This window comes from Manacus candei, unplaced genomic scaffold (genome assembly GCF_025592945.1).
Source record: "Manacus candei isolate 608988 ecotype Guabito, Panama unplaced genomic scaffold, ASM2559294v1 h1tg000036l, whole genome shotgun sequence".
Classification (NCBI taxonomy): Eukaryota; Metazoa; Chordata; class Aves; order Passeriformes; family Pipridae; genus Manacus; species Manacus candei.
In genome coordinates, this window is record NW_026138084.1 from 2,201,867 (window position 1) to 2,226,740 (window position 24,874).

The 24,874-nt window shown below is 44.8% G+C and overlaps 1 protein-coding gene across 1 annotated transcript in view; it reads left to right on the top strand.

The window, feature by feature from the left end:
- SUSD3 (sushi domain containing 3) overlaps positions 1 to 24,874 on the top strand; it is a 30,064-nt gene that overhangs the window by 1,032 nt on the left and 4,158 nt on the right. Inside the window, exons 2-4 of the mRNA XM_051793330.1 lie at positions 14,194 to 14,382; positions 15,798 to 15,945; positions 18,776 to 18,943. Of these exons, the coding sequence (XP_051649290.1) occupies positions 14,194 to 14,382; positions 15,798 to 15,945; positions 18,776 to 18,943 (505 nt within the window). The remainder of the gene's footprint in view (positions 1 to 14,193; positions 14,383 to 15,797; positions 15,946 to 18,775; positions 18,944 to 24,874) is intronic.

A 24,874-nucleotide genomic window follows, 5' to 3' on the forward strand; every position in this document is an offset into this window, starting at 1 on the left:
GCTCGAGTGGGTCCAATAATTTGGGGATAGTGGGAGATGACAGAGGGGCTGCCCCTAAACTGCCTAGGACATGCCTACTGCACTGGCCGTGGTCTTGGTAGGTGTCTGTGCCCGGAGGGAGCAGAGCCATGACCTGGACCCGCTGGCCCGGGCAGTGCTTGGTCCCAGCCACAGCCGGCTCTGGAGCCTGGGAGCAGGGGTGGGATGGAGGAATGCTGGAGCTTGGTGCAGCTGCGGGGAGCTCCCGGTCGCTGGAGTTTCTTCCTCCATACTGCAGATCGCAGGGCTTTCCCCTGGCTTCAGTGCAAGCATGGCTGTGCACTCCCGAAATCCAGGGTCCTCCTTCTCATGTGCAGCCTGTCCCCTCATATCCCTGCACTTGAATCTGCTCGTGAGGTTCTAACAGACTTTAAGGCCTGATTTTGTTGTGCCCATAGAAGTGAGCTACCCGTGTAGTGATGCTTTAAATTGCATCCTCTGAATGTGCTTAACTGTGCATTTAATTTGAATTTAATAGAGCAGTTCATTTGAAAATGCAGAACAAGTTATGGGAAACCTACTTAGAGAATTAACTCAAACCCAAGTGTAGACTCTGTTGCTCTAGTTTGATAATGTTGCTAATTATTGATTTATTTTTTTTTTTTTTGAAAGCATGTATACTTGGCTGCTTTTATCTGTTGTGTCAAAGTCTTGTGGGAATGGGTTTGCCCACACTAAGATGAGTTTTGGAAGCAGCATGTGCTGTGTTACACTCGGTCTTACTGATTCTTTATAGGTTAATCTGTGGCAAAACTGCCACAAGTGTGGGATCCAAAAAAAATATTTGGCGTTCAGATTAGAAATCCACCTCCAGTTAATCCCTCAGGTATCTATAGACTCATTCGGGATGCTTCGTTTAAATGTGACCGTGTTATTTATGCATCAGTCTTTGCTGCCAACTGTATTTATACAATATCTTCTGTTGCATCATGTAATTATTGGTGATCCTTTTTCATGCTGAGTGCCCCCTTCCACTATTACAGGCTGTGAGCAATAGGGTGATAATAAAGATTTTGCGTGGATAAACTCCCTCACGTGTTCCTTTTGAGAGGATGAAAAAAAAAAACCGGCAAAATTTCCATTTGAATTAATGTGTGAATGAGAGAGAAATTAAAGGAAGTTCCTTGGCACACCCTTGATGCCTTGTAGCACTTAGAGGGTCTTTCAGCTTCCTGAGACACAGCTGTGAGATTCAAACACCCCCTGCTTTTCCTGGTCTCCCTCTGACAAGGAGCAGGGAGAACGATCCCACCCTGTGTTTGGGGAGGGTTATCAGGGCACCTCCCGGAGGAGCTGTCAGCAAATGTGCAGGGTGGGAGCATAGGGCAGGGGAAGATCACAGCAAACGTCTGGAAGCTGAGAAGGAGCGTTCTGCAGTTCAGCCTCTTACATTTTGAAGCCACAGAGGTGCTGTTGTGTGTTCCTACTGTTCTGTGGTGGTTTTGCTGTCACAGCAGCGTTCCAGTGCTATTGCCTTGCTGCAGTAGTGCACTATGGACACTCATTGACCAGAGCTTGCCAGGCTCCTTAAATTCTCCAAAAAAAGCCTCTGGCATTCTGAACTGCTTGTGTCAGTGGTGCCCCAGCACTCCCCTGCCCGGTGGGAATCACCGTGGAGCAGGGTGCTGTCATCAGCCCACCCTCTGCCTTGCCACTGGGATACTGGTGCCTCTGAAGCTGCTCAGATTATACTGGGGGCATTGTGGGTGAAATAGGAAGGAGTAACGAAGGTGTATCATTATTTTTAGTCTCCATGTTGCTGAAGCTGAAGGCTCTGGCCCTCTGGTTTGCCAGGGTGGTACCTTGTTTTTGCTGTGATTCCTCCCTTGTTCCTTATGCCATCCTGTAGCTCTTTCAGACCAGGCAGCACATACTTCTGTAAACATAGAGAGGCATCTGCAACTACAGCCACAGACAAAGGGAAAAGAAATGCAGGACATGGCAGAAAAACTCATTTTGACAGGTTATAAATGAGTAGGTCTCTGCTGGGCTCTTGTCTGTAGTTGTGTTTCTTTCTCATCCCTCTGCTTCCCAAACCAGGGAGGGGGAGAGGTTTCTCAAGGTGGGACATGCTGCAGGATGCTGTGAATGCTCCCTCCAGGCCAAGTTGTGGAAGGAATTACCTAGCACACACTACTGAAGGGAAGAGTCTGCAGGGTCTCTGGCTTAGGACAGACACAAAGTGCAGTTTGCTGGAGGATGGAGGAGGGATCACCACGTATTGGCTAAGTTGTCCCCTGGATGGCTGTTGGTGGCTGTCATAGTGGGGTGCAGGTATCAGGATGGATGTATCTGTGGAGTGACTTGAGGTGTCTGTTCTTTTCTTAGGAGAACTTTATTTTTCTGGAGTGAGTTTCCTTGCCAGTGCAGAAACTGAAATTGTGTTGCTAAGAACTTACAGTTCCTCTTCCAGGAAAGCAAAGGCAAAGTTGTTCTTCAAAGCCAGGAGCACTGTTGTTCTGCAGAAAGGCTGCACAGGGAGCTTCTCACCTTGTCCCTGCCATCCTGACATTCAACTCAGATTTTAGGCCTCGGAAGAAAATGTTGATCCCGAATTTCTACTTCCACGGGGCAGAATGTGACACAACTTGGAATATATGGGCTTGTAATTGCTTCAGGGTTGTTTCTCCTTTCTTGTTCTCCCATGAAATCGAAGCCAAACCTTGTATTAAGTAAAGTAAAAGAAGTGACAGTTGCACAATGCCAGCTAATTGGTTTTATCTCCTGTACATGCGAGATCTTAATCTGGGTAGTTAGACATTTGCACCAGGCATTGATACTGAGGGTAGGAAGGGGAAGGATTTCTGTGCTTGTCATTAAGACTCCAGAACAGTGCAAAATAGAGAAGGAAAAGAGTCATTGGGTTTTCTGAGTCCTCCACAGTGCAAGATTGTTCCCTATGGTGCTCTCCAATGCTTTGTCCTAGCTACTCTGAAATTACCTGGGTTAGAGAGACACATTATGATTAGGCTTCTGAATTTCAGCTAGGAAATGAGGTGAGCTGAACGCTTTAGACCCAAAACATTGATATCTAAAGAAATCACAAGTCAGTTCTTAAAACACAGAAACAGAACACCCCAATGCCAGCAGTTAACCAGGACTTTCTGGGTTAGCTGTGACCACAGATGTGGTCTATTCTAAAGGGCCAAACTGCTGATGGTTTTTCTGTTCCCACCATGGCAGAGCCAGGAGATCCTTGGACCTTTCCCATGAAAAAGTGGAGCCTCCCCATGCACCTCTGTAACTGCATAGCAAAGAGATTTGTAACTGTGCTGGGATTAGCATGATTTAGCTTATTAATCATGGTTGCCACTGGCTTTTTATGTGCACTGCAGAGTCTTGCCTTCAATATTGTGATGGGGACAAGCCAACGTGTAGGACAATTGCTAGTTTTCATTTAGGCATTTTATTGACACGCTGTCTTTGAAATGCGGCCGTAGATGAGCAAGCATGTTATTCTGAGGAACAGTTTTGACTAGCTCAGTGGATCAGGATTGGCAGAGAGATGATTTTGCAGTCTGCATGGAAGTCTGCCTCTCTCGCGTTTTGGTTGTCAGATGTCAGAGAGAAATGCAGAAGTTGCAGAATGAGCAACCACTCCCCCGAATAAATCAATTCCTGTGTCTGCTGAGGGTCTTGGGGATGGGGCTGAGCCGGTGCCTGGGTTATGTACGATCCTTTGCCAGCAGAGCAGAGCCCCCCGTGGCTCAGCAGCATCTTTAGGGGGTCTGTAGCTGCTAAGGGAGGCAGTGCTCACAGCTGCCTCAGCCCCAGTTGGAGCAGCAGCTGCTGGGGAAGGAATGGGTTAACTGCTTGCCTTTCCTCCAGCAGACCTGGGAGCCACGACTCCATTATCATTTCTGGGATGAAATAAAGCCAGATACAATGCTGCTCATGTGTGCCAGACTCCTAAGTAGAGGCGCTTTGATTCGGAATGGTTTTGAGCAGAGGTGAAAATGGGGGCAGAAGTCAAGTAGGGTGAAGGGAAGAGATGATGTACAAAATTCCCTGAGTGCATGCGTGGGCTGGGAACAGTGTGTGGAAGGGTGATTTGGGCCACGGTGGCTCAGAGGGGTGCAAAGAGCACGTTTTGGTTTTTGATTCCTCGTGTTCAGAAGAGCAGAAGATTGTGCCTTCGTGTACAAGAGCAGAATTACACCCAGGAGGGTTTCTACCCAGAGCTGCAGTTATTTCCAAGACCTTTGGTAGCTGATTGGGTCAAAAGAGGCATGTGGACTGGGCACACAGGTTCTGCTTTGCTCTAAAAGTGGTGCCCCATGAAGCCAGGACAGTTTTGCACGGGCAAGGGAGCTCTGGTGTTTGGCCCATTGTTATTAATACATGCAGAAATTTAGATTAGGGCTAAGTTTTTCGTTCATTTCAGTCTGGCTGCCCAAAAGCTGCCAGTGCTTTAGCTGAATTTTCAGGTGCAGGTCTGAGTTCCCTATCTGTGTGCAGTACAAAGGAAGGGGAGGGCGTGGGGCTGCTGTGCTCTGCTCTGCTCTCTCGAGCTACTTGTCATTCTGCATATAACTCACCTGCAATCATTGACTTTTTTAATGGGAAAAAGTAAACACAATGGACTTGTTCCCTGTCCTTATACTGGCATTCCTGTCAATCTTCATGCCATCTTTCACCAATTCCTGTGGCTGGGGAGGCTGAAAGCAGATGTGCTTATTAACTCATGCTGTTAATCATTGCTGGTCCTGGCAGGAGGTTGCATGGCTTTCACACCATGCAGTTTGCTTTGGTGTCCATGGCCAGGCACTGGCTGCACCCCCCTCTGGGTGAAGCCCAGGAATGGCAGAGCCAAATCCTGTCAGGAAAAGGACCAACCAGGAGAGAAGAAAAATGAAAAGTGATAAAACTGCAGAGGAGGGTTTTAAATCTGGCTGTTAGTTTCTCAGCCCATGAATGATTTCTGTCACCATAATGGAAGGCGTGCTATTGCTAATTTTTTCAGACTGGTGTCTAAAAAAATCAATTATTCACAGAAATCCTTGCTGACAGTTTGTGGGTGCCAGGTCACAGCTTTGTTGTTTTTGCATTTCACAGCTTAGCACAGCAAACCAAGGGCAGGAGCAGCTTGAGGTTGCTGTTGGGAAGGAAGAAGGACTTGGAGAAGCCAAAGTGGGCCAGCCAGAGGGAGTGAATGCAGGCAAGCTCTGTAGCATTCAGGCTGGTTTTGCTTAACAGGGTGGTTGGAAATTGTCCATGAAAACTAACAAATCTGTATTCCATAGTCCGTTTTAAAACAGGAAAGCTTCAAAGAGAAAAGTTGAAAAGTTTCTATGTTCTTTACATGTGCATGTTCTGCCCAAATGCAATTCCTATGTTTTGGGGCTTTTTGGCAAAAAATGAGTATATCACCATCAAATAGGGTGCAGTTCTGATCCACCTAAAACTTCAGGTTTGGGGTGGATTTTAATGCCCGAAGTGGTTTTTGTCCAGCTCTGGACCTTTCCCACTTGAGAATTTTTTGACCAAGGCAAGTCAGTGCAATATCCCCCAACCAAGAAGGCTTTCTGCCCTCCACAGAGGTTGTGCCCAGGGTGGCAAACGTCAGGCAGGAGCGAGAGGCCACTGGCTGCATCTCCAGGACACATCTGCTCTTATCGGTGCCGTTCGCTGCACGTCGCAGTGCACGACCCAGACCCAACAGTTGCTGCAGGCAGATAACCTGGGGCCAGGCAGGGCAAATACACAGCCAGGCTGAGCTCTGTGTCCTGCAGTGCCCAGGGTAGCTGGAGAAGAGTGCTGGGGTGGAGAAGAGTGGAGAAGTGTTGGGGTGCAGGTGGTGGAGCACAGGGATGCTGCCCTCCCCACGGCTGCTGCAGGGCACAACCAGCAGCCTCTGCCCTGCCCATTGGCTGGTGGGGCATCCTTCATCCTTTCTCTATCCATAGGTCCTAACAGACATGCATTTTCCCTGTGGAAATAGGTGTGGGGGTTTCTTTTGTCTTCTCTGGTGGCTGGCTTTCCAACGGAGTGCTGGATTTCAGCCCTGCCTGTTGAAAATTAAATAGAACATTGAAAACCATGTTAAAAGCAGGAGATGTCTGATCATATCCAGACTCAGGTTTGCATCAGGTGTGTTCAGATAATAATTTTCTGTCCTTTACCTTTGTGTCCTTACCAGCCACAGCTTCTCTGGATAACCTGTGCCAGGGCCTCACCACCCTCATGGTAAATTGCTGGGGGTACAATATTGAGTTGGCTGCTGAAATCTGTATTTCCCAAAGTCACTGGCTTTCTTTAGCATATTTGTTTAACTTTTATTAACATCTGCAGTGATTGTTTTCTTGTAGAACCTGAGGTTCTTAGCACTGCTCATCTGTGCAGCCCACTGAGGGTCACCGGAGGCACCGGTGGTTTATATATTGAACCTGAAGATCCAGAGCTTAATGGACAACATTGCTGCTGATTTCTCTCTATTTTAGTTTCCCCATCTGCAAGAAACAGAAAAATCCTGTTCAGTTTATCAAAAATCTCTTAAAATGTTTAATTTTGGCCACAAAACTTCAATAATTATCACGGGAGGCCAGAAAATGGTGGATTCGTTATTAGTTGGCTTTTGGGTTAAATATAAATTGATCCACTTAGGTGTTACAGAAGATCATGTGCTATAATGAGAAAAAGCCAAAGGGTTTTGCAGAGATCCTCAGAGGTGCCAAGCCATTCAGTAAGTGGAAATCCCCAGAGCTGAAGCTTTCTTGACAGTGAGCCCTTTTCTAGGCCCATTGATAGGATGGGTGCTGGTGAGAGGTTTGTATTAGAACTGGCCAGACAGGGTGGGCTTGACATTTTTCTTCTTTCTGTGTTTTAAAGGGAACAAAAGCAAGAGGGTGGATTGTGTCAGACCATCCCCTTTCAGACAAAAGGGTCAGGTTTTCCAATTGGGTTTCCTACAAGCAAGCACCTGCAGCCTTCCCCAGACCCTGCGTGCCCAACATCATCTTCGTGTGAAGGGAGAGTGCTGAAATCAGTTTGTTCTTGTAAGCTGTTGTTCATTCTCTCTCATATTGAGCTCCTGTTACAAGCATGGAGAAGGGCTTGCCCCAGGCAAACACTTGCCTGCTTTCCTCTTGATACCTGATCCATGTTAGCAAGGTGCTAAATCACAGAATCACAGGATGGTTTGGGTGGGAAGGGACCTTAAAGACCATCATTCAGACCCCCTGCCATGGACAGGGACACCCTCCACTAGCCCAGGTTGCTCCAAACCCCATCCAACCTGGCCTGGAACACTCCCAGGGATGAGGCAGTCACAGCTTCTCTGGGCAACCTGTGCCAGGGCCTCCCCACCCTCACAGTAAATTGCTGGGAGGACTATATTGAGTTGGCTGCTGAAATCTGTATTTTCCAAAGTCACTGGCTTTCTTTAGCATATTTGTTTAACTTTTATTAATCTTTGCAGTGATTGTTTTCTTGCAGTTATTGTGATGATGAAAAATGCTTTGAGCATTGGCCAAAGATCATGTTTATCTCGACTGTGGAAAAGGGAAAATTATGACCATCATACTTTCCATTAGAAAATACACGAGGTGTGGATCATGGAGCCCATGGATGGCTTTGCACCATCTGCAGTTGGCTGCACAAGGTTTAACAAATGAGAGGTTATTCATGAGCACTGGGCAAAAATAATGGTGAAAGTTGAAACTATAAACTACAGGCTTCACGAGCCCAAAGAAGGACACTTCCACCAGCAATGACATGCCTCTAAAAACCTGGCTGAGGACAGAGGAACCTGGGGGCAGAGAGAAGGTGCAGGGATGCTCCTACTCTTTGTTATTCCCCAGAGAGAAGGAAAATTACACAGAAACATTCCTGACCTGCAAATTCCAAATTCAGAGTTGAGCTGATGGATTCATTTGCCTTGCTCTGTGCTTCTCATGTCCCTGATTCTGCTTGGCTCTCCCTAAAGATGGGGTGGCAGATCCTGGGGTAACACTTGCACGTTGCTCTGAATTTGAACCTCTCGGAGGCTGCGGGTGTAGAGATGCATGGGGGAGGCTGAGGACCATCTGTAGAAGACTGTGGTATTGTGTAACCAGTTACTTCTGTTCTCCTTCTTGTGAATACCAATGCTCATTATGCAAGAAGCAGTGCTAGGAGGCGTTGGAGGCAACAGGAGCCAGGGCTGATCCCTGGCTGCCTGCTGGGCATGCTGGCTGGGACTGGGCTCTGGGAGCCTTGGCCTTTGGTGGCATCCTGCTGAGATCACCTGTGGGACACTTGATACACTCAGGGTCTCAGCTGAAGTGCAAATGAAAAGCTCATTTCAAGTTATTCCTCTTAATTGTATTCTCTTTGGGATCTTGATTTTAGAAACCAAGCCACAAACTCTGCTTTGTACAAATATGTAATTTATTTATTATCTGTTTTAGAATGCCAAAGAGGGGAACCATCAGCACTAATAGCTCCATTCACTAAACTATCACAAAAGAACTGTTGGCATTACTTCCATGGGCCATTTTTAATTGGGAACAGCTTGAATTAAGCATCATTCTGGTGTGCTCCATAGTGGAGAGATATAGAGATAATATATAGATAATAGATAGATAGATTTAGATAAAAAATTACCTCATTTTTCATTAGTTCTTATTGGTCATTCAGTTGGTGCCATAAGAAGAGAAATACTCAGTGTTGCCCTCATTTCTAGATCCAGAAGTAAAATCTACAGATGAGAATAACCTGACTTTGATGTAAATTGGCAAGATAAATCAATCATGGTGAGGACAGTATGGTGACTGAAACAAATCCTGTCCTAACAGAGTAACATAAAACACATTGGTAAGAATCACTTTACACCAATCCTGCCCATTATTTATTTATGTTTGAAAGCGGAGTGGGTGGCACATGTTGCCATCAAACCCTAATCTAGCACTTGGGTGATAGGTAGCTTGGATTTTACAGGGATTAAAGTTGCTTTACCCACAAAACAGACCACAGAATAAAATGAGGGCAATGGGTAGGAGTGAGCCTGAGGTGTCTGCTGTAACAGAGGTGTGAGCAGAGAGCTTATTTGAGCATGGATATGTAAACACAGAAAGAAACTGATTTCAAATATCTTTTTGCTCTCCTTCCCTCTTTCTCTCTTATTTGCACGGAAATTCCTTATGAATGGGAGAATAAGCTTTTTTTGAAAGAGCATTTTTAAACTGGTCTGTGAGAATGATCAGAAATTGGGTCCCCTCTTTCACAATTTAAAAGTTAATTATGTGAATAGAAACCTGGAATGTTTTATAGGGAGTATTTTCATTTGGAAGTGCTTACATCAGGAGGGTACCACCCCTGGACCTCCAAAACCTTCCCTAGGGAGTTACTTCGTAGGGTTGTCCCTGTGTGTTGGAAGTCAAACAGGTCTGTAAGAGCTTTCCAACATCTCCACAGCAACTTTCCAGTGGCTGCAGCACAGCTGGGGACCTTGTTCAGTCTCTGCAGCTTCAAGAGCCTCAATCTCCCCTGCTCTTTTACTGCTGGTCTGGTGTCATGTTTAACACTAATTTCTTAAAAAGCCATGCCAGCATCTGGATTTTCTTGTGGGAGGATCATCTCCTGGGTAGCCTTTTGTTGCTCTAAAAGCCCATCCCTGGCAGGACTCGTGGCCAGCTCTGCAAGGGAGCAAAGGCATGGCCAGGGCCAGACGGTTTCACTCTACAAAGATGCTTTGCTGCATCTGCTTTATTTCACATTTCACTTCTAGCTGCTTTTCTTTTGCTTTTTCACATGGCAAGCTCTTCCTAGAGCTCTTCAGTGAGGCTGCTGTGCATGCTCAACATCACGGCTGTGATTTCAGGGACACTGATTTCTGAGGTGTGTTTCTGTAGGAAAAGGGACTCGCAGAAATAATATTGGCGTGTTTATTTTCTGCAGGGTTGATAGAACCTAATGTCTCTTCCTGGCATCTGGTTATTCTAGCATGTTTTAGTGACATTAAGTAGCCAACAATAAGCAATGCAAAGGGGTGAGCTATGTGTGTTTGGGAATAATGAGGCAAAGGCATGGATCACTCCCTTTCTGCACAGGCAGCGAGTGGCAGCCTTGCTGACGTGCTTCCAGATAATTACTCCTGTAGTTTAGATAATTCTGGTAGATACTTATGCAATGTATTTGATTTTCTGTCTCTGTTTCACATGGAAGGAGCACAGGAAATGTTTACGGGGCAGGTGTGCCTGGGTTGCTCTCTCATTTCTTTTTTCTTATCAGCAAAACAGAGCCATAAACCCACAGCTTGCTGACAGTGAAACCATATGGTTCCTCTTTTTGACAAATTGATTTTGCAATACAGATAATCCTGGCTGTGCACGAGAAGAGATATTTTGGATTATTTTGTTTTTAGTTCTTGCATTACTCTCTATTTTTCACTGCCTGGAAATTGTGTGTGTGGCTGTTTCTAAACCCAGAGGTTGGGGTGAATTAAGAATTTATGGAGGATGCTGTGCCTCAGTGTCTTTGCTTTGAGGACAGTTATTTGTCATATGCAATAATCTGTTTGCTGTAGCCAGTGCTGTTGTGTGCTGGCAAACAGCAACATCAGATTCAGGAACTTTGTGAACACTGGATATCCTCTCAGCATGAGGCCAAGCTGGGAAATGTGTTTGTGTAAAACAGCTCTTACTTTACAAGAAGCTGCAGAAGTAGTTGCAGGAACTTGAATCATAGAACCTCAGAATCACAGCATGGTTTGAGTTGGAAGGGACCTTAAAGCTCATCCAGTTCCACCTCCTTGCAATGGGCAGGGACACCTTCCACTAGCCCAGGTTGCTCCAAGCCCCCTCCAGCCTGGCCTTGGACACTTCCAGGGATGGGGCAGCCACAGCTTCTCTGGGCAACCTGTGCCAGGGCCTCACCACCCTCACAGGGAGGAATTCCTTCCCAATACCCCATCTACCCCTGCTCTCTGGCAGAGGGAAGCTGTTCCCTCTTGTCCTGTCCCTGTAGGCCCTTATCCCCAGTCCCTCTCCAGCTCTCCTGGAGCCCCTTTAGGCACTGGAAGGGGCTCTCAGGTCTCCCTGGAGCCTTCTCTTCTGAAGGTTGAAAAACCCCAGCACTCCCAGCCTGTCAGAGGGGCTCCAGCCCTCTAATTAGAGGGTTTATTCAATTTTACACTTTTTAATTTTTACATTTCTGGGTGCTAAGAGTTACTGCAAACCAAGATCTGAACATAACATTTCCTAAATACTTATAAAAGAAATGCAAATGAAAATGTAAATCTGGTCAGCACAAATGTTGGTGTTTTGCTTGAGGCAGCAATGCAGCCTCAGACACCTGTCTCAGCTGAAATAAAAAATATAAATATATTAATAAAAACAATAATAATATTCTTGATTATGGTAGATTTAGTCAGATAAACATGCCTGAAGAGTATTCAAAGGAGGAGACTACATGGAACATCTGCTTACATAACTATGAGGATGGAGGCTTACTTAAACATGATTTTCTGGAGATGGAAAGGTAAAATTAACCCAGCAGAAAAATGTTTGCAGTGGTTGAGCACAAAAATATTACAGATAGTTAATAGTGAAGGATGCTAGAGCTAACAGGAAGGGTTTTCCAAATGAGTTTTCACAAGGCGACTGCTGATGAAAATTAGGGCAAATTTTATCCAGAGATGCTAAATCTCAACTTGGATGAAATTCACAAAATCATCCTGGCAAAACTCCATCTGGGCATTGCAGTAAAGGCATTTGTAAAGAGCAAAAAGCAGCAGCACATTTAATGCTTTGACTTTAGTGGGAAGAAATGGTGTTGAGAAGCTCTTAGAAGAAGAAATGGTGTTTCTCCTCTGCTCAAATGCAGGTACATTGTTGATGAACTTTCAGCTCAGGTATAGAAGCTTTTGGGCACGTAGCTTTCTGTTAAGCTATTGTTAAGATGACCCTCTGGGGTTCTGGCCCCAGTTACATTCACATAGGAATGATGCTCTGGGAATTATTCATGATCTTGTTGCAGCCCAGGCCAGAGCAAGGAAACCCCCATGGTTTCATGGGACATGGGCTGTTAGAAATCTTTGTAGTGGTCAACTGGAGAAAACTATTTTAAAGCCCATGGCTGAGGAATGATGCTGACAAGGTCACTGACATCCAGAGGTTTTACCACTGGCATGAACTGTCATGGGCAAGGGTAGGGCAGGGAAGGGTCAACCAGCCTCAACCAGCCACAGCTGCACATGTTACTCAGGATGGTCAGTGCTGGATTAAATGAAATATGTCTTGAAAGAAAGGATCCAGGGACAAATAGTCTGTTCTTTGGAGAGCAGAGGGTGAGTAACAAGCCCAGGTAAACTGGCAAGTCTGCTAAATGCCTCTCCTGAGGCTGCTGTGGTGGCCCAGTGGGTGTGCTTTGAGTCAAATTCAGCTCTGAATTACTTTCTGCATCTCATGAACTCTAAGAATGTGATCTCTAAAATCAGCCTTGAAATTGTAAAGTGCAAAAAAAAAAAAAAAAACCCACCCCAAAACCCAAACCTATATCTATATGTAAAATCTTCATTTTCCAATTTAGGACAGTGTATTTTTGTGGTAAGTCACCAAGTGATTAAAATAAAAAGCCCAAACTCTTAACACTCATCTGGAGTGAGAAGGAAAGTTGTCCAATGCATCCCATGCGTTCCAGGAGTGAGATGTGGGCGGGAAGGACAAGAGATGAAGAGAAACCACCCCCTAGAAAATGTTTGCTGTCATTGCAGCAAATAGCTGCCATAGTAAGCTACTGAAGGAAGTGGCAAAAAATAGAAATAATCTGCGTGGAATTAAAGAGGTATGGTTTAAAAAATTAGTGCTTGGTACATATATACTCATATATATTCAGTAGATTAGCACAGGAATTGCCTCTGTGGCTTTTGCTTGATCTTTTGCTGAGATTCCTTTGGGTTTGTTTGCCAGGGGCAGGGGTTTTAAGAGCATGAATTGGAGACAGTGAGGTGGGCAGCCTGCCTGCTGTAGTGTCATCCTGGGAGCTTAACAAGGGTTGATGACACAGGGGAGTTTTAGTATTAAAAATAAAATAGACTTGCAAACAACATGTGGTTCTGTCAAGATGTTCTCAAGGAGGCTATCATTTGGGAAGTGTATTTTCCCCCATTTAATATTTTTGTGTGTGTCATCACAGTGCTTGCAGCCTGGCCTTGCAACTGCAGTTGCAGTTGCCTCCAAGTCCCCTCAAGTCCTTTGGAAATCCAGTCAAAAATAGGGAGCTTGGGCTCTGGTGCATAGGCAGTGCTGGCATTTAGTAAATGTTAAAAACCCACGAAGATTGTATAAAACAGTTTCCAAATTCTGTCAGTGCACATGTGCAGAACCAGCAAATATATTTACTGTTGTTACCTTTGAAGTTATCTGGATGTTTTGTGTTGTCTTAATGACACCTCATTAAAGTTTGTGTTTAAAATGAGCGTGAACAAGGAATGCTGTGACGGTAAAACTCAGTGTATAAAGTTAGTGGCTGACATTAGGTGGCCAAGGGGAGAACAGCTCCATGGCTCAAAGGACAGCTGTATGAACAACAAAGAAATAGAAAGAAAAAAGCTGAATGAATAAAAATATACTTAAATTTAATGACCTACTGTAAAGCAGAGCTTCTCGCTTGAAAAAGAAGATAAGTTGTATGAGTATGTCTCTCTCTGTGGTTTTGACCCCCTTGACACCTTTCAGCAGAGTCAAACAGAGGTACAGTGCTCTTAAAGATAGGAATTTTCTGTAGGATCATGCCAAGATGCTACCAAGTAGTCTGAAGTATGTGATCAATCTATTAGGTCTTGGAAATTCGCACGGGGGAAGATGTGTAATGAACACTCCCAGCATGAAAGATGCCAGCCTGAGTGCTGAATTAGAGAGAGTCCAACAAGACTGGGATCTGTAGGAGACCACACCACTCAGATATTACTCTTTTTTTAGCATTTTAGTGTTCAATATGTACCAGTGTGAGCAGATAATGTCACAATATGAGTTGCTTTGCACTGGGCGTCGGGGCAGAGGAGTTGTTGGATGGCACCCTGGGGATTGGCTGTGGGCTGGTGCTTGGCAGAGCAGCCAGCATCTCCCACCCCGAGGTCTGGTATTTGTTCTGGCCATGAACTGGCACTGATTTACAGTCTGGCATCAGTAAAACCTCAGTGGACCTTCACTCTTGGCTGTGTGTTTGTGTCTGCAGGGCAGTGCCGCCACCTCCTCCCGCCCCAGCTGGGCACACTGCAGGTTGTCCACGGCAATGGCACAGACGTGGGGACTGTGGTCATGTTCCAGTGCTCCTCTGAGCACCAGCTGGAGGGACCAGGCATCATCACCTGCGTTTGGAAAGGGAACAGCACCCAGTGGACAGCCGGAGTGCCCTCCTGCAAGCGTAAGGTTCTTCCCAAACCATTCCCTGTTTTGCCCTGCCTGTCTCCTGCAACATTAGGATTCATTCTAGATATCTGTGCAAGGAAAAAGACAAATTCAGTTTTCTTCAGAGTTGCCTCCATATGTGTTCTGACATCAGTCATTATCGTGACACAGATTGGATTCATCCCTGACCTCACATCACTGCCCCCAGAATGACTGTGGCTCCAGCTAAAAGCTGTACCCTTCCTTAGAAAATATATGGGTATGACCAACTAATGTGCAAGCATATGTGCAAACCTCTAATCTCCTGACAGTCTTTTCTGACAATGTTTTTGCTGCAAAAGAAACACAGTGATATTTTTCGAACAATTCTGGGTTGTTGCCTTTGGGCAGACACGGGGGAAAGTTACCACATTGACAAATCATGTTTGAATGGCAACAACATTAACTACCTTTCATGCTGTGTTCCTGCTTGTTTGTTACAAGGTTGTTACTAATTTGACTAGAAGTAGACCCAAGCAAAACTTGGTACCTCTGAGCTTTGAGCACCTCAGTTTGTGTCTCAGACCTCGTGTCACTTCAAATCCCCAGTGGATAGATTGCTCTTACAGACACTTAGTGTTCTCTCACACACTCAGTAATTCTTACCTCTTGTTTGAGAGATCCCATAAAAGAAAAATGAGAGAAATCCTTCCCTCAGAGGAAGGATTCCCTGCAGAATGCAATGCTTTGCGTGGAGCTCAGCTGAACCCTTTGTGGTGCTGGTCGTTGTGACACTGGGAGAACTCGATGAGTTTTGAAGCAAGACATGCTTACTGCTCCAAGCAAGTTGGCAGAGATCTGCATTAGCTGTGCCACACCACATTCCCACTCCTTTTGTCTGGATAACTCACTTCCAGCATCAGATCCCTGTGAACACTCAGCCCTGCAGGTCATTTCTTCTATCCTGCATCCTTCCCCAAACAGAGAAACACCTGTTGTTTGCTGCCTGCCGGATAGGATGTGATTTACATGGAACTGGCCTTGCTCTAAAGGGCTTCTTTAAATCCATTTACCCCATCAGTATTTGTTTTTGCAGCTCCAGTTCTTGTTAATGAGAGTCTGCAGCTCATCTGCATTTGATCTGCCAAGAGTTGTGCTTTTTAGCTACTGCAGCACTAAAGGCACTGTGTTTAATTAATTGCAGTGGTGAAACGCTTGTGAACAATTCATTAGTAACTTATAAACAGGAGATTTTTCAGTAATCCAGCTTGAAGCTTGCATAGCTCCAAGCTGAAGCCAAGATACTCTGCTGTCTTGACACATACTAAAGTGAAAGTCCTCACTGAGGAGAAGTGTGAAGCAGGTAGGTTTCAGCAGGGTTTAATGAAAATGTGAATGATAAATTTTGTGGACTGATCTTAGAAACATGGTTCTGTGTTTGCTTTGCTGCAGCTATACCAAAATACGAGACTTTTGGCTTTAAGGTCGCAGTAGTTGCCTCCATTGTGAGCTGTGCTGTCATTCTGCTGATGTCCATGGCTTTCTTAACGTGTTGTCTGATCAAGTGTGTGAAGAAAAGTGAGAGGAGGAGGACTCAAAGGTACGTCAAGAAGAGGTTTTTCAAAACGGTGTAAGAGTGTTCATCCTACAGACCCCATTGCTGTGATAGCAGACAGCTTCAAAGGATTTGCTGATTGCAGCACTGCAATGATGTTAATTACTTAAAATCCTTAATTAGTAGGTCAGGCTTTAGGCATAGAAAGACTTGGAATTCCAGAGTATTTAAGCACCTGATGTCTGTTAATATCAGATAACCTCAGCGGGCCTGGGCAGACCTGGATTTACCCAAGATTATACAGAAGCTGAACACACAAGTATTGTTTTCTGGCCCAGACTTTCTCTCCTCAAGTTATTGAAGATTGGCAGTGCTTCCCCTTCTTCTCTCTTTCTTTCCTTTTTTCCCTTTGCTTTCCTTGAACACTGCTGGGAAAATTAATCTCTCTGTGTCACAGCCATCCAACCCCTCCCTGTCTGCAGAGCATCCTTAGAACTATCACAGCACGGTGCTGGAAGGATGGAGGATTTTGTCTTCTGGCACAGAGTGAAAGTCAGTGGGCAGGATTATAAACAGGAATGGGAAGAAGTCAAATCTTCAATCAGTCCATTGTAAAAACTCAGTGTGGAGAGTGGCAGCAGGAGAACATCAGGCTGGAGGCTGGAGCCAAGCCACTGTTGCTCACAAGAGCATCCACTCACAGCCACTGCTGCAGAGAATTTTGCATGGTCTCTGTTGCCTTCTCACTTTTCCTGCTTGTTATTCCCACTGGTCTATCTGATGGAGTGGAGGGAGAGTGGGGAAGACACTAATGAAGGTCTCTGCTCCAAGCTGTGCTTTATCTGCAGCTGTGTGGGAACCAGCTGAGGGGGGGGGGAAATTCTGTCATTTGAAATCCGAGTGTATCCAAAATACAGATTTTCTGTTTCCTTGGAAAGGATTTTGTGAGTCAAAAAATGAAAGTCCTTGGTGTAATTCATAATATTGGGGTTTTACATGATAGCATGAAATAAGTTTTGAAATGAAAGGGTTGATTGACACTTTTGGAATCACCACTTTTCTTTTTTATAAGACTATTCATATCAAAAGCCTTGATGAAGTTTTGTCAAAATTAGCCATTCACGTGACTGTGATGACTTGATATTTTTCTCTTACAAGAGAAAAGCCCTTCACACTGGATATTATGACCTGATTCTGTCATCAGGCTGTAAAATTATTCCCTTTGCTGGGAGCTTCCCAGTTCTCTGCTGCCCTCTGTGCTCCCTTCCCCAGGCTCCTGAAGGAGCTGTTTCATCACATCAACAACTGAGCCCTGCTCCAGGGGGAAACCTGGGGGCACTGCAGACATTGTGTGGCTTATCCCCTCTGTCAGAAGGAACTGAAGTGATGTGCAAACTGTCCATGCCATGGGAGAAAGAGTAACACAGCCCTGTGTGAAACTCGCTGGACCCTGCAGGAGTGCCAGGTGTGATGGCTGCATCTCTGTTGTTGATGGAGGTGGAAAAGTGGATTGACTTCTGGATGCACAAAGCATTAATCTGAATAAAAGCTGCAGGCTTCATAACTTAATACAAAGTGAGAACTCCTGGGGGTGGAAATAGTGAAATAAGTATCTCTTAGACCATCTCTGAAAGACAAGGTACCTTGGAGTAGGGAGGACATCCTCACTTTGCCAACTAAAAGAGCCAAAAAAAGCAGACAGGCAGACTTCAGAGCTCAAGGCAGAGATCACCTCTGCCTACAAGCCTGTCTTGCAAGATGTCTAATGATCTTTGAAGTGCCATCTTGTGTTTTATAGAATTATAGAATCATTAAGGTGGGAAAAATCCCTTAGGATCATCAAGTCAAACTGTCAACAGAGCACCATCACCATGTCCACAATAAACCATGTCCTCATGTCCACATCCACATGTTTTTTGGAGAGAAAAAGGGCAAAGGCTGCTGAAAGTCCTCCATCTGTTCAGCCTCCTCACAGATCTTGTCCCACTGAGTGAGCAACACTGTTTTCTTTGGAAGGAGCAGGATTGCAACCCAAGAGGACAGAAACGGCACCAAAATCAGTGTCGTCAGCTCTCACAGTTTAATCTTGACCCATCAGCTAGTGAAAATGTCTGTAAATCTTAGACTTCTTTTAAAAACAGGAAAAGAAATTGTGATTTCTTTTTTTCTTGCCCCAGAGTTGTAGAGACCAGCATGAAAAGCACCCTGAGCATTTCCAAAAGGGAATCCTGAAGGCAAGGGAATATGCCCTGTGCCTAACAAAGGCAACATTACCTATCTCCTCCATTTTTAAGTCAATTCATCTTTTCAACCTGCCTGGTGATTCTGGAACCCTTAGGAATGGCAGTGCTGCAAAAATTTACAGAAAATCCTTTTTTTTTCCCTGAAATAGTTTATTCCATAAAATGGAGATGGTCCATAGTCTTTTCACACACAAGATGTGGCCTGACTTGTGTCACTGATGAAGGTCCATGAGAATGTTGGCACATCCCACTTTATGGGACTTTTTTTTTTATTACCTGTAGTCTCAAAAACCACTGTATCAAATTGGTTTAATTATTGGTGTTTTGTTCCTTTGAACTGTCCACAGATGCTTATAAGAAAATTGCCCTTTTTTTCATTTGTTTGCTGGATTTTGAGAAGTGCTGGACAGCACTTGAAATAGCACTGTTTTACAGAATAATATTTATGCTATTTAAGAACTCCCCACTGTAAGGTGTTATTTAAGTCTCTAGAAGTTTGACTTACACGTGAAGTTCACCATGTGTTTAAGTGCTGTGTTCAGTAAACCTGGAATTAGGCTATGGTCAGACAAGAGCTCAGCTATACAGCCATATATCACCATACTCTATTCTACCCCTTGCTGTATTCACAGAGATATGCAGCTGTGGTACCAGCTGAGAACTGAAGAGCTAGAGCACATGCAAGCTGCTTACTTCGGTTTTAAGGGAAGAAACAATAACAACAACAACAAGAAACTCTGGAATAAGTCTGTGTTTGAGGACGTGGCTCACGTGGCCTACGATAACCAAGGCTTCTACAGGCAAGGCTGGTAAAATGGGGTGGGTTTGGGTGAGTTTGTGGAACAGATTTTACAAAGAGGATTCCTGGAAAATGCATTTTAAAAGGAGGCCCCTGAAAGGACGTGATGCCAGGGGGTTGTCAGGGCTTGTCCTTGAACTTGCCCATGATGTGGAGAATTAATGTTGTGAAAAAGTGAGACAGCAGAGGATTGAGCGTGACCTCCCCTCTCACAGCTGCTTCCTTCCCCAGCAGTGTCTGGCTGAGCCTGGTCTGCAGGGGAGGTTGCATCAGATTAGCTGGAGAGAGGTTTTTAATTGGCTTTGTTAAATTGATGCTAAACTGCAGCAGGGAAGTCTCTGCTCGGTGGTGGTCAGTGGGATCAAAGTGCTTCTTTCCCAAGAGCCGTAGGAGCAGAGGCAGCCTGGGACACTGGGGGCTGCAGGGTGGCCCAAGGTGAGCACCAAGCACTGCTGTTCACCCTGCAGTGAGCAGGAAAGCTCCCTGGAGAACTGGTTGTCAGGGCCTGCAGAGCAAGCACAACAGGATCCTCATCCCCAAGGCAGCGAGAATTCCAGTGTGGGAACCCTGACCCTGGGATAGCCCCAAGACCTGCCCTCACTGGAAGAAAGTACATCAGGTACTGTGGGTGTGTGGGTGGTGAGCACAGGTGTTCTTTGTGCTGGCTCAGAATCAGCTCTGTGTGTTACACTGACTGTGGTGGTGCCAACAGAAGGAAAACAGAAAAATGAGTATGTGTTAAAATCTAATCACTGTTTTACTAATACTGTTCAATAGCACACGTCCTTGTGTCTTTTACATCCTCTGGGTTCTGCTTTGTCATCGTGTATGATAATATACAGCACAGTCCTTGTTTGCCTTTACTTCACTGCTCAACTGTACAGCCTTTCTGTGCAGCAGTATCAGTGACTTCTAGTGCTTACCTGCAGAGAACAGTCTTATGCAGATTATAAACCTGGTTCTGTGTCACAGTGCAGCTGGAAACCATGTTCAAATGGAGTTCAAATCATGCACAAAAGTCTGATGGCTGCTTAATTGACTTCTGGCTTTGTGTGATTTCAGAAAGATGTATAAAGGCAATTAAGTGCTGCTTATAACCTAAACGATTTTCAGAAGACTCGAGATGCAGTTTTTAATTTTGGGTAACTTCAATCTGCTGTGATGTTAATGTTTTGTGTGAGTGTTATCTGCTTTTAAAATAGCATGGATAAACTTCTAAAGGGCTGTAAGCAGAGGTGAGAGCTGTCATGGAGCCTTGAGCTCCTTCTGGGTCCTTACCTTCATGGAGCAGAGGCTTGTGTGTATTGAATTCTGCACACCTTTTCTTGTCTGAGGGTAGCAGGGAATATGCCATTGATCTGGATGAGCAGCTTCTCTGGGCCAGAAATCAACAAGTTTATTATTTCTTTAGAAAACTGGAAGATGTATAAACTTCAGTGGGGAATGGCAGAGGCAGGAGGAGGAAAGGCTGGGAGTTGTGTTTTTCCTGGGTAGAGCAATGCACATGCTGTGTGAAATCCCAGTGCTCAGACCTGGCTCTTAGTGCAGGAGGTCAACTAGTAATCAAGGTCTGCTTTATCTCCAGCTTGCAGAGGTGATGGGATCCTGGCTAATCACCAGCCAGAGCTAAAACCAGCTAGGAGAGGAGGTGTATTAGTCTGTGCACCCTCAGCCACAAGTCTGGCTGTTTTGCACGTGGAGAGCGGGCGCTACTTCTGATCAGAGATGGAAATGGCATTGGAAGTGATTCTGAATAAACCTGTCCTAGAATTGCTCTTGGAACAGATGTGACCCTTCCTTATTTTTACCTTGTTCCCTTTCTCCACTCAAATAAGAGCTGTTTAATCAACATTAGTAAAAGATGCTGATTTCTACTCCCCAATTCAGTTAAATGTATATATGTGCACGATGAGATGTGGGAATTCTGCTAACAGATCTCTTGAAGACAACAAAGGACCTGTCAGCTTTGTGTTTCACTTGCAAGTCTTATTTTTTGTGTGTAGCAAATTAGGCTGTTTCCTCATCCTGTGCTTATCCAGCTTACTGGGAACAGTGGGACAGTGTAGGCAAATCCCTGGGGAGGGGCAAACATGTGCTGGGAAGACCAGCATGAAAGGACATGTTCCCTGCCTGGGTGATTCTTGAGGTACCTTTCTCCATCTAATGTGAGGTGGACATGTTGGAGGAGATCTCTAACCTGTAGGTGTTGCTGTAGTGGTGGGGCTGTTACGGTGTTGATTGTCCAAGGAGATAAATACAGGCACAGGGCATGGTTAGAAAAAAGCAGCAAGACTGAGGGCAGGCAATCCCAAAGGACACATTCTGTATATTGCTGCACGTCCATGGTCAGGAACAAACCAAAAGAGAATTTAACCAAGGCCCCTCAAGGAAGGTTCAGTGTTGACATGAGGAAGCATTTGTGTATCAAGAGGGTGGTCAGACCCTGGAACAGGCTTCTTGGAGAGGTGGCTGGTGCCCCAGCTATCAGTGCTCAAGGGACATGTGTACAGTGCCCTTAATAATGTGCTTTAATTTTTGGTTATCCCCAAAGGGGTCCAGCAGTTGAAGTGGATGATCCTTGTGGGTCCCTTCCAACTGAGAGATTTTAGCCTAATCCAGTCTAGTCTGGCCTAGTGTGGTCTGTGCTGCTCTGTCCTACCCTACTCTGTCCTTCCCTATCCTGTTCTTTTGTTGATGTTTCAGACATTGGGAGGAATTGTGAGGTAAATCACTAGACCTCTGAGCAAATCAGCAATCCTACTTATTTTTTCTAGTCAGGAACTGTCCTAGGCAGCACAGGAGGTAAATTGTTTTGTCCTTGCCTTCTTGAGGGCTGCAGTACGTGCTGTTCTCTGCCATCCAGCCATGGGAAGTGGCTCTGCAACCCACTTAGAATGGGAGGCTGAGATGAGGGGTTCCCATGTCTGAGAAAGGAGTGGGTGGAGGCCTGACAGTTTCAGTCATTTTTACGACAGTGTTTGCTTTTCTTAAAGAAAACTGCTCTGCTCCTTCTTGCAGCATATGAAGTGTCTGGAAGAGTAAAAACTCCTCCACGCTTGAAGAAGACCCTCTTGAGTATATCTTAGCTTATTTTTGACTAGAAAAGAATGTAGGTCATGCTGCTTTTCAGATTTAATTGAAATAGATTTAGAGATTAACCTTTTGATTCACCACTTTAAGGATCAAAATATTTTAAGTAGAGATAAAAAGGCAATTCTTTCAGGTAGGTAAGGTATTTGTTATGGTTTATGGAGAAATTTAGGATTAAGAAACATCAGTTAAGGCAATGCCTTAGTATGCTGATGAGATAATTTTGGCTGCTATGAGGTGACATGATGTGGATGCACAATGCTGATGTATAGAAGTTATAAATAATGGAGAAGCCCAGCTGTTTGACAGTAGAGGCTCCAGTGTGCTGTTCTGGACCTGTCTGCCACAAAACAAGATCTTTTTGCCCTCATGTTTGAAGCATAGAACAAACATGATGAATATGTAATTTTGCAGGGAAACATTGAATTTTAGTTGCAACTACACTAATTATAATGAGACCCATTCTGACTTTCTGGCTACTTGAACAAATTGCTTTAAAGTGCTGTGAAATATGTGTACAAATACCTGGGATCATTAACTACAGAGTGCAGTCATTGCTGATGCCTCCTCTTTCATTTGGATGTAAGGAATCACAATGAGGAATTTTTAGCAGAAAGTCTTATATGCAGGTGCTGTAAGTATTTACAGCATATTTGCTCTTTTATAGTATTTAAAGAGCTAAATAATGCTGAGCAGGGAAAAACAAGTTACAGATTATGGGGCTGCTGGGAGGGAGGTGTCTCCCCAACGTTGCTTCTCAGAAGTTCAGAGCAGCCAGCAGAGATAGCAGGTTGCTCTGTGGTGCAGAGGTTTGAGCCAGATTAGCTGAAAAAAGGGTCTGTGTCTATGGGAGGGAGATTAGCTGCAGCTCAGGGCCACGTAGTTAGGGGAGAACAATGTCCATGAACCTCCAAAGCAGCCCCCAGGAGGACTGCTGGGCAGAGGGCTTGTCAGTGTGTTGGGAATAGCTCTCACAGCCTGCAGGATGTACCAGGATATGTTGGTTTTGAGTCAGTTAATTTCTGATGAAGAATAATACCTGATCCTGCAGTAATTCTTCTCTGGAATAATTGCTTGGGGCACCCATCACCTGAGATGAACAGTCCTCTTCCATCCCAGCAAGCAGCCACATGGGAGAGCTTGGATCAGGCAGCTGCCTGAGCAGGCAGGTTGTCCTCTGTCCTCTGCCCCCTGACAGGCACAGGGTAAAATATCAGTAGAGAGAAACTTAAAGGTGGCTGTCCTTTAAGTTGTATGTACCTCAATTAAATTTCAAGCATCCATGCAGGGATGGGTCTATCTTGAGCTTGTTTCTGTAGTTGTAGCATTTTCACTTGTTCTTTAAGTGCAAGCCATCAGTCCCCTAAAATACACAAGGAAATGCAAGTGTTCTGTAGCAGAAAGGGGAACCTGAATCCAACTGGAACCACTGGAAGGTAAAATATGCACAATCTCGTGTTAACATAGTGAGAGCAAACAGCAAACCCTTCTGGCATGAAGGGACATTAAAGAACCAGGTACTCCACTGTTGGAATCTATTTATATATGAACATGTGTAGAAGATAGCTCTCCCAGGAGAAACACAAATAGCCAGTAGAAAAAATGCTGAGGAAACTCGTTTCAGTGTGCATCAAATTCCTAATGATGGTAAGAAATAGCCACACCTTGGCTCTGTTGCTTTGCTCTTTCAGCATAACAGTGCTGCAACCTGTCCTGGAATAGATACTCCCTTGACTCAGAGATGTGCTGATTTTTTGTAAGGGAGACTTGATGGTCCAGCATTTTCCACACTCGTGGAGAACTGAGTCTAGCTGTAGATTAACTCCTCTTCATCCCCTGTCAACTAAGATAACAACCAGAAAGAAATTAGACCAGCTCAAAAATACACCTAAAAAGTATCAAAGAAATTTGGTGTGGGGGTCTTTTGTCTGGTGTGGAAGCATTTGGAAGAAGTTGTGCATTCTAAGTTTGGACTTCTCAGAGGTGAATTATTTTACACAACTCTAGACCAAGTTATAAAACATTCTCTATGAAGTGGTTGATCTGACTGCAGGAGCGAGTCAAATGGAAAAGCCCATGTCTCAGTAGGTTTAAAGTCCTCCTTTCAGCTATCCACACAGCTGGAGCATATTACCAAGAAGAAAAAAATCTCTTCCGCAGAGAAGCAGGCTACTGTGTTCTCCCACAGAAGATATTTTTAGTAGCTGAAATGTTCATACCAGAGCTCTTTCTGACTACAAGATGCTTTACCAGTGTACCTGGCAAAAAGCAAATAAGGACAATCCAACAACAAAGAATTCCAAGTGAAAAGGTTTTGCAGAAAAACCCAAAGCCAGCATGCTCTTAGGAGAGGCAGCTCAGCATTTTCAGGCAGTCCACGAAGTGACATGCAAGGTTGGTGAGATGAGCTCGTGCCTTTGACCTCTGCATTAAAATTAAATAAGTTTTCTTTTTCCCTTTGATTTAGTGGCTATAATGGTGGAAATTTTCCACTACTTTGTGTAAGGAGTTGTGAGGAAGGCACAAATCAGAAATACATGTTGCTCTGAAAAATGTTGCTGAGCTCAGCTGTGAGCCAAGGGACCTTCTAGAAGTGTGAACAGGATGGGATGGGACACCTGGCTACATTCCTGCCTTGCCCTCTGTCCCCTTGAGGGCACTTTTGCACCTCCTTGTCCTCTGAACACCTAAGTAAAGGATCTGATGCCCTTCCATTAGCAGGGTAGTGTGGTGTGGATTTACTGCAGTGAAAGGGGACAACACTTGGAGAAATACCCATTTTGTGAGACAAGCTGCTGCAAAGCTTGATGGAAAATGTCAGTAGAACAAGAAAAATGCATCA